This window comes from Elaeis guineensis, chromosome 1, assembly GCF_000442705.2.
Source record: "Elaeis guineensis isolate ETL-2024a chromosome 1, EG11, whole genome shotgun sequence".
Classification (NCBI taxonomy): Eukaryota; Viridiplantae; Streptophyta; class Magnoliopsida; order Arecales; family Arecaceae; genus Elaeis; species Elaeis guineensis.
The window spans coordinates 172,275,548-172,285,788 of NC_025993.2; the positions used below are offsets into that span (position 1 = coordinate 172,275,548).

Genomic DNA, 10,241 nt, shown 5'->3' on the forward strand with positions numbered 1-10,241 from the left:
ATCTAGGATTCGATTGGTTCTGTTCATCTCCATTAATCTTCACATCCTTCTTTGAGAGGCTCACATGCTGAATATTGTTGATAAAAAAGAATAACTGCAAGTATGATGATCTTCTTTCTTCTTTTTCTTTCTTCTTCTTCTTCTTCTTCTTCTTCTTTTGGCGAGAATAGGAGGGAATCTCTCCATATTCTCTTGTTCACCAAACAAATCATAAAGAAATAAATAAATCTGGCTTAACTTTAAATGGTTGGTCTAGCAGACATTATAGCTTTCATTGTTCATCCAATTAAAGTTATCCTCTTGGGCTTACATAGATCTCGTGGTAGAGGAGCAGCTCAGAGCGTGCCATGGGCAGGCTCATGCTCGTTTCCTTCCAGTGTGAGGTTTTGATATACAATTACTTCTATTTGGCTGACTCAAACCCAATTAGTGGTATAACATTATACCTTATGTCAAGTTAAATGAAGCCGGTTTTCTTTTTTTGGTACAAGAGCCAGTTTGTTTAAGAGATCCGGAGAGTGCTTGAGTTTCCTTAGGGCTTTCACATGTCTATTTTGAGCTAATTATCAGGGTTATAATTCAATTTTTGTAATTGAATTACATTCTTTTTTATATGGATTAATTATATTTTAATACTTTTTTTGTAAATAATGATTAAATTAGCATCTAATATTTCCAGTAATTTATTTATATTTTGAATTTAATCTGGATGATCACAAGCAAGCCAGACATAGCTGTAACTTGGCTTGTCTAAATCAAGGGAGCCATATTTTAAGCTAAATCCTAGCTGCTTGCAAATCGGTGATTTTTTCTTTCTTTTTTTTTTTTTTTCTGGATGGAAAGGAAGCTAAGGAGCTATGAGCTCAATTAGCCACCCAATTTATTAAACATAATACTTGCATCAGTATAAAGAAAAGAGCAAAGGCAAGGGAAAATAAAGTCAGGGGAAAAAAATGAAACAGTGATAAAGAAGATCAGCATAAATGTGGAAGGTGTAGTGACAGAAATCTCCCAACGATAATGGAGCAGAGACGAAGGCTTGGATCGGGCTGCATGAAGCTCGATATCAAAGAAGCAAAGAATTCATTACAGCATAAGCCTATTGAGGGCTGATTCCATTATAGCCAAATGCTGCCGAATTTGAGGCAGTATTAATTTTACGTGGCATTGCTGATCTTTGGACAGCCTATTCACAATTAAGTGGCATTGATCTCATGTACGAACAACATGGAACAATCAAATTAAATGGGACAGACAACCTAGATTCAGACATCTCTCCCTTCCCTGATTTCAGACAGCTCCACATATGCCTCGGCCGGTGGCGATCTAATCCATGGACTAGCCGGCTCTATAGAGAACATTCCTTCATCTGATGAGACAAAGTTTACGTCAGAATGGTTAGAGATGCTCATGGGACTCTGCGTACCATCAAAACAAGGCATGATTGCAGCGCCCTGAGCATTCCCACTTTGGTTAAGTTCCCCATTGTTTGGAACGATTCCATCTTTCTTCTTGAAAGTAGGGGAAGTGAGATCCTTGCTGTCGTAGTACTTGGCCAATGCTACTATTTTTCTCCAGAGGGAACTCTCAGATGTAGTGGCTTCTTTCCAGTACTTACAGAGGAAAATGGCTAAGAAAATCGACAGTGCAAGCAGCGAGACGACTCCAGTGATGAGAAACAGGCCCCCAAAGCTCTGGAAGTTGAGACTTGCGGAGCTGAAGCTATCGCTCTGGCTTGGGCAAGCTAACTGATCTCCAAACCATGCCTTTTCGATCCTCGTCATTATATCCCCCTCTGTCACATTCAAGACGGCCCTCGAGACATCAGGCACCAGAGGAGAATCTCTTGGAAAAACCTGTGAAACATAATTCAGATTTTTTATCTCAAATTCCAGGGTTTGAATCATGAAACATAAGTTTTCTGGGGACCTATTTGCTGTCAGGGTTATAACATGTTCGTCATACTTTAGTTCAGTGAGCTAAAGCTAAAATCAGACCATTTGCTCACATTTCAGTGCAGCATTTCCTCTTTTTTTTTTTTTTTTTTGTTCAAACAGAAAAAAATAGAATGGCTTGAGAGGAAAAAGTATGGCAAATGATACAACAAGGTGCGATGCATTGTAAGCCCTGCTCTGTGAGGAGCATCTCTCATGAAGATATGTGATGGTTATGTAATTATCTGATAACGGTGCAAATCCATTGAAAAAAGGTAGAGAAATGGGACTCACGAAGCCAAACCCATCAGTCTTGTAGGTTCGTCCCACCATAGTGTAGTCTGCGCAATGTTCTGATAGGAAAAGCTTGAGGTAGGGAATCTCATCAAAGATAGCTGCAACCCCTCCATGAGCACTCCCATTTCTCAAAGCCTGAGCATACTGGTCAACTGTACTGTAGTTCCTGAGCTTGTCATCTTTAAAGTTCATTTTCTTCAGCATCCCCAACACGAATGATCCGTCTTGGTACCCAACATGTTCTCCATTCTTTAGCAGCTCGTTCACGTCAGTCACCGTTGGCTGGAGCTGTTGCACGGTCAGCATCGAAGTCAGGCTCGCCGTGTAGCTCGATGTCAGAATGAGCACCACAAACACCCAAACGATCACTGCGAATCTCGATAGATTGCTCTCGAGCTTCTCTCCTGGAAAATTTGTCCAAATCCAATAAAAGTAATTAGCTAATACACTAATAATCTCTTAATTAAGAGAGACAAAGGAATGAGAATTGATCACCGAACTGTGGGCGAAGACGAGGGTGGAGAAGGCGAAGTAGAAGATGAGTCCAAGCTGCTGGCTCTGCGTTCCCCGGAACTGCTTGTTAATCCGGTGCTCGATCACCCACACGACGAACCCGGTGAAGAAGAAAAAAGACAGGCTTCCGAACCAAAGATCAGTGGTCAATGGCTTCAGGAAGATCCAAATGTTCTTTGTGCTGTCCTCCTTCACCGGCACGATCATCATCACACCGGACTCGGTGTACGGCAGTGTGAATTCCACGTATGATGACCGGTTGGCTATGATCGTCACGTCCCCCACCACGGCATCAAATCTCTGCATCTCATTTATGCAATCAATGAGAAAACCCGGATATCAAATTAATCAAGAATGCTATTACTTGAAGTTTGAAAGTGTTCTTTCTACTGACCTTCTCGAAGACTTGTCGCACCAAATCGTCGTAGGATTCGACATTAGTGTAGGGTACGTACTCGTAGGGAACGGCATACGGCAGCGCTTTCATGACGGCCTCGAAGACATCGATGCAATAACCGGTGACGGTCGTCTCGTTGGTGAATGGATTCTGAGACACGTTCACGAACTCGGTGAACCCCTGCTTCACGGGCACGCCAATCTGGAGCTTCTTTCCATTCGTCGGAACCTGCCACCCTTTGGGCACCGTCGTGGAGTCCCCTGGCCAGATAACGGGCTTTAATCCCGTCTTATTCTTGGAACTTACCCGTAGTCGGGATATCCCAGATGCCGGAGTCCAGAATCCGATCCCCCTCCCCCCTTTCCCGTTCACATTCACTATTTCGAACACGGACGACTGCAATTGCCCATCGATTAGCCGGAATTCGCCGGCTAGGCCGTGGAATTGGGTATTGGAGATGGCTTCTAAAATCTTTGGCCCGGTCTGGGACTCGCCCAGCTTGGCCAAGTCGGAATTGTACCCATTTTGTGATGGCTTCTGCTGGAATAAGGGACTCGAGGCGCCCACTTTCTCCACCGCCAGCGCCAGCGCCCAAGCGGCGTCATAAGCCCACAACTGGAACACGGTGGGGTCCGTCGGTTCGACGGTGGGATTATCTCGACGGAATCTCGCCTTAAATCTGGTCGTGAAATTGACGATCTCCTTGGATCTCGGAACGTAAGGTCGCACCCCGATCACGCCCTGCATCCAATCGATTACCGTCGGATCGAGTAGATCCAGGAGATCGGTGATCCCGTCGGTGGTGATCCAGGCGTAGTCGTCGGTCATCATGCCGAGTTCTTGGGCCCGCTGGAAGAGTCGGGAGCCGAGGCGCGGCGTCATGTGGACCACGAAGACGCGGGTCTGCATGGTCATGAGCTTGTAGAGCTCTTCGTCGAGCCGGTCGTCGGAGGCGGAGGGGGAGATGACGCTGCGGTAGGGGACGCGGGCCTCGACGTCTTGGAGGGCGTCGGTGAGGGCGGGGATAATGCCGGCGCCGTAGTCGGAGTCCGCGTAGATGGGGACCACCTCCCGCCATCCGAATTGTTCGACGATGGCGGCGATGGCGCCCACCTGCGAGGAGTCGTTGAAGGTGGCGCGTACGAAATAAGGGGTCCGGGCGGAGGAGAGGGAAGGGCTGGTGGCGGAGAAGGAGAGGATGGGGATCTGCGTCTTGTTGCCGAGATCGGCGACGAATTCTGTCTGCGATGAGGTCTGGGGGCCGATGATTGCTTGGACTCGGACGTTCTTCAGCAGGTCCACGGCTGCAGCAACGAAAAGGAGGACGATTAGCAATTTTCCATCTGTTTCTTGGCTTCGTGTTCGTTTCTTTTCTTGGGTTAGACCAAGTTGCACCGTTTGTGGCAAGTGGGCTAGGTTTGATCTTAGCCTGTGATTGGACCATGAATACCGCTGATTAGTCTCGCCAGTTGTTCTATTGCGCAAGATTCCGAGCCGACATGTTTGTTTCTAGAGCTACGACTTTTCATGCAATTACTTCATACTAGCAATTGCTTCACCCACCGGTACTTTGACGAGTCAAAGCTCCATAATAGGCTCTTGGTTTACAAGAACCACAATGGTTTTCCAATCAGCAGTTCTCAAAATCTTTAGAACTTAAAAAAAAAAAAGAGGGACAGATTCAAGCTTTAAATTTGTTTCTGGTATCATTGAATAGTCAGCGGGTTGGAAGTTGGCTTCTTGCATTGCACCTATATTAACGGTGAAAGTGGACCAAATAATATTTATATGAACTCATTTTTCATATTCGAATCTATCAGGATATTGATAGAAATTCATTTATCCAATTAAGATTTATAATAATATTTATATTTATTGAAAAAAATAGATATGAATATTAATTGATAACTTTCTAACTAATATTCGAATATTTGATTCTATTTATAATCTTATTTAATTTTATATAATATTCATAATTTTTTTTAAATATATATGATTATATTAACACAGTATTAACTTGATTTATTATCTATTTAATGATATTTTTTATTTTATGATCATAAAATTTTATTATTCAACTTATATTTATATTTTTATTCATATTTTTAAAAATCTAATTTATACTCAAATTTATTTAAAATAAATATAGATATGAGTTTTTGTATCTGACTAATATTTATATTTATATCTATCTTCTTCAAACAAAACAAATACACGTATATTGGTATCTGATCTGGTTTCAGGTCTAATCTAGACAGATGTCTGTTCCAGTTGGCATTCAAATATGTCCAGCAAGTTGTACTGGCTTAGAACGTGTTGACTTTTCCTATGCAGACCTTTCTTTAGTATTATAGTGGCTCAATGTTTATGGAAGAACATGGAAGAAATGGAAGAACGAAGGAGGTGGCACCCATGGGTCTTCGTGCAGGTTCAGAGTTAGAGCTGCATTCACTTCGAGAATAAAGTAGGAATAACTTTATTTCTCTTCACTCTTTGGCTATGGAGAAATGCGTCGTTGCCTATAGTTATGAAGAAAGTTTAGCGTAACAAGAAGCAGGAATTGCTTACAGAATAACCGTTCCAAAGGGCATAGTTATTCCTAATCCGCAATATTTATGATTCGGAACCATAAGCAAGCACATGAATTTTTTTTTTTTTTTTTTAAGAATTGGGAGTGCCAATTTTTGAGAAGCAATCTCGGATTTGTCCAGTGAGTTTTATCTTTCATTATATCCACTCTCTACAAATTATGAGAAATACTACCGACAGAATTTAGAAATTATATTCTCAAAATATATAATTAAAGACAAAATACCTGCAGAGGCTGCTTCAACGACATCTCCGTCTGAGTCCCTGGTGTGCAGAATTATCCTGGTTCTGTAGTTATGGTGGGCAGCATAGAAATCATCGATCGCCATGGAGATGCTGGTCCGGCACCTTTTCCCCTCCATACTCCCAAGATCAAGAATTACACCAACATCAACCGATATCCTCCCATTCTGAGCCAAAACCTCCCTGGCTTGGTGGCTCACAAAGGAAGAGAAGAACACCAAGAAGGAAGATGCGACGAGAAGAAGGTGGGTTGGCCTCTCCATCTAGACCTAAAGCCTCTCCAATCCAACTCATGAACTATCCTTCCCCTTCCCCTTGTAGGAGGTTTAAAGGATCAGAGACTAGCTAGGAGAAGAAAGAAACGAAGGTACAGCTTGAGATGGAATGGCATGGGCCTTTGAATCTTATAACACATGGAGATTGGTAGACTAGATGGGACCTGTCGGTTTGTCTCTGTCTCTAGAAATTAGATAAGACCACGGCAAGCAACTGAAACTAAGGCATTGGGATGATACTGGTGCATGAAGCAACCGCACACGGCCTTCTATGAATCACTGACTTTGACTTCAGAGGGTTTATGAATGGAGCCGATCCAGTAGACCAGTCTAATAATAATCACTCGCCACATTATTTTCTATATTTAAATAATTCAAGATCAAATAAGGGATGCTTGTTATCCACCATACGTATGCTTCAGGATTTGGATTGGTCCATTGGATCGAGTACACATAATAATTTCTCGACCAATGACTGAGGATGGTTGCCGTCTCCGCTTCAGTATTTTGCGCCTGACAAGGCTGCTGCAGTGTTGACGGGAAGAGCGAGCCCGGTTGGTGGGCACTGTTCATTAGTCTCACCGGGCGGTATTCATGACCCAGACTTGCATCAACTACTAAACTTGCGCGGTCGTTTGTAGACCATGATTCCTTCCTTCCCATCGCCGACGTATTTTAGACAAGATTCCTTCGCTATCACCGAATTATTTTAGGCAAAGATGTTGACGCGACTGATCTAATGGAAACGCGAACTCGATGGGTTGTCGCTAGCCTTTCAATACTGACCCATCTTTCATCTTGATTTGTGGTATTCCCGTAGACCACAATGACTAGAAATGAAATAATGAATGTTATGAGTTAGTAATTATAATACCATCAAGAATAAAATCATTGACATTGGTGAACGATCCTTTTTTCTTTATTGATGTATAATGCACAAGTTGATGTGATTTTATATGTGTAGATGAGCAAGACCGCATTGAAATAAACAGGGGATCAATAATTTAAAATAATAACTAGTAAAACCAATGTCTCAAGAGTCTTCTTCTGATATATTCTAATTATAAGCAGTTATCGTGCTAATTGACTTGAATAAAAGTATCATGATCATCTTCCTCATTAATTGTTTCTTACATAAGTATCAGAAATAAAATGATATAAATATTGGAGATCCTGTTTACTTGTCACATTACCATTCCTACCATGCTCTTGACTATACTTGAATTCAAGACAATGAATATGTTCAAAGTATGTACTTATATTTAAGAACTATGAAATTATGATAATGATTGTTTTTAACAAGTTGGGAATGGGAGGCTCAGGTTGCTAATAATATTTATGCTCATCCACCCAGAGGTGATAACATAGCTGAACATTTGTAGAAAACAATCTATCAATCTTTGAGTTGCCCCAATGCTTGATTGAGATCCCCGATTGGCTAGATGGATCAACTCAAGGGTTTGAATCAAACAAAATGAAAGCTAAGGGAAGCAAAAATTCTAAAGCCATTGCATGATCTCATCTAGCACATTTCACAATACTTTCCCACTAGGCTGACCATAATGGTCAGAAAATTTAGAACTAACACAAAACTTACTAAGCAATTGTTACAGCAAATTCAGGTATAACCTAGTGGTTGCACCAGCCTCCAATCATCATTTTCAAAGTACCACAGCAAGCGAACTCTTCTGGGGAAGGTTGACGGGGTTGTTACTATGAGCATAACTCTATGAGTGTCACATCAAATGAAGCTTTTCTACAACTTCTCTTGACTTGAAATAATTTGATTTAACATTTGCACAATTGATCGTATATAAGAGAATCTAATGATGTAAAAAAATCTATTTAGTCAATTCGATTAATTTCATTTAATTGACTAACATTGTGGACTTTTATGAACATAGCAAAATCAGATAAGAACCTTCCCAACAGCATACCAACTAAATAAATATAAGCTTCGCTCACCAAGTTAAGCCACATGAATATGAGGCCCCCAAAGAGCAGTGATAGCTATGCGCAAACTTATACCCCCGTCCTGTAATTGGCTACTAATTTATATCCAATTCTTATACACTTAGTATTTAATATTTAGTTCTTCATGCACATTAATATTTCATGCACGCTTATAATAATACTGCTCACACTAAGACTTGCTTTCACACGCGATTATATTCGTTCTATTCACACTAAAATTTGCACAAAGCCATGCATGTATTGTGCACATTTATGCACTTACGCTGGTATGGTGCTGACTTGTATCAATGGTGTGTAGGCTGGGGATTAAACATTAGACAATTATTTAAATTATAGGGCGGGAATTAATTTTCAATCAATATTAATGACAAAATCAAAATACTATGTGCCAATTACTCTGGTATTTTATTTGAGAGGCATAACACATCTTTGGAAAACAATAATGGTTGTTATTTCAATTATTCATTCTAATATCAAATTCCCTGGCTATGTGCATCGTTATTGCTTTCACAGACTTGATGTTATGGGATCCAGAGTAAGCTTTGCACATCCCACACCTTTTATCTACTCGCGTCTTAGCTAAATTGAATTTATTCATAGAAGAAAAAGAAATGCTCACCTCTCGAAACTGAAGTTACAGTAATGATATCATACATATAATAATAAAAAGCTTTAATCACATCACAAATTCACAGCCATCTGTATTGTGGTTCATGTGTATCATGCACATGAATTCCTTCCCCTGATTCCCACCATAAATTAAAGAATCATTTGGTGCCGGAGTGGGCATTCAACTGCTTATATGGTGAACCAAAAGATCATATGGTACGTATTCATCTCCTGGCATATTTTTAAAAAAATTACTATGCTGTAACTTGGTGTGCGCGCATGTAGTGAGTTTTGGATGTTGTTGTCTTCCTGTATTTTTGTCGTATATACTATGTGACTAAACTTTGTTCTTTAGTCTCACTTTCCCAAGATATTGATTGATGCGAGATCACATTACATTGACCAAATACGTCAAAGGTCATTCGATTATGAAAAACTGTATATATAAATACAAATAACTAAATCCAACATTACATTATTGGTAGAGGTTAGATAGTTAATGGTCCCACTATTTATAAATATATGATGCTTTTTATATCTTTACTATGGACCATATATGTGCAATAATTTGGTAAGATGTTTTTAACTCCAGACACCCTTACATCCACCTAGGTTTCTAGACAATTAATGGTCTTGACATCTTATTATACTAATAACTTATCAGTCCTGAACATCTAATTTAAAATTACAAATTTGTGCTCATTTATTTTTAAAATTTAAAGGTATCATCTGCCTGTAGAAGTATAATTTCCTAAATAAATTCCTCCATCAATAAAGCCTTGTTACAATGAAAATCCAACAGAACGAACATTCAGAAAATCTTGAAGAGAGCATGTTAGGGGTTATTTTTGTAGTGTGGCAAGGAAAATGGGTTGTTCTTTCGGAGAGCCAATTCTGTATTATGCCTGCATCTTACATTGAGGCTTTTCTTACTACCTTGTCTCGGAAGCAAATCAGCTGTTCATCTCCATAGAGAAGCCAATCAGCTCAGCAACAGCTGATTGGCTTTCTAAAAGGGACTCAGATTCCATGCTTGAGGTACAACAGACAAAGGAGTCTAGCTTAAATTCCCATGCTTGAGCCCAGCTTCAATTCTTTTGAAGCAGCCTGAAGCCGTGCTCTGGTCCGATAATGGATTTAAACGCTGTTTCCACATTGTCGCGATGCCTAGCTCCAGTGAGAGGTCTAGGCTCGCCATCCCGGCCTGCGCTACAATGGCGGCGATATTTAACCTTCCTTTAGAGAATACATAACGGGCACCGTGGTCTGCGCGGCAATGCAGGAGGCATTATCCGCTTCTTTTCTGGGTCCTGAACACTAATTCTATTTATCATACACTTCCATTTGAATAGAATTGGTTATAACTTGCGTTTAGATCCTCTCCACTGTTCATGAATGGCGCGGAGGGAG

At 40.7% G+C, this 10,241-nt stretch overlaps 1 protein-coding gene across 1 annotated transcript; it reads right to left on the minus strand.

Moving 5' to 3' along the window:
• Positions 1-1,039: 1,039 nt before the first annotated feature.
• LOC105039598 (glutamate receptor 2.7) lies at positions 1,040-6,359 on the minus strand. The gene is made up of 5 exons (XM_010915799.4): positions 5,957-6,359; positions 3,139-4,445; positions 2,732-3,044; positions 2,229-2,635; positions 1,040-1,856 (listed from the first exon to the last, which is right to left on the minus strand). The coding sequence occupies exons 1-5, from the start codon at positions 6,234-6,236 to the stop codon at positions 1,266-1,268; spliced, it is 2,898 nt and encodes a 965-aa protein (XP_010914101.1). The 5' UTR covers positions 6,237-6,359; the 3' UTR covers positions 1,040-1,265.
• Between the last annotated feature and the right edge of the window lie 3,882 nt (positions 6,360-10,241).

Coding starts and splice junctions, on each gene's coding strand:
- LOC105039598 (XM_010915799.4), bottom strand. CDS start 6,236: ATGGAGAGGCCAACCCACCTTCTTCTCGTCGCATCTTCCTTCTTGGTG. Junction 4,446..5,956: donor CGTTGAAGCAGCCTCTGCAG/GTATTTTGTCTT, acceptor TCGTTGCTGCAG/CCGTGGACCTGCTGAAGAAC. Junction 2,636..2,731: donor CACCCTCGTCTTCGCCCACA/GTTCGGTGATCA, acceptor CAAATTTTCCAG/GAGAGAAGCTCGAGAGCAAT.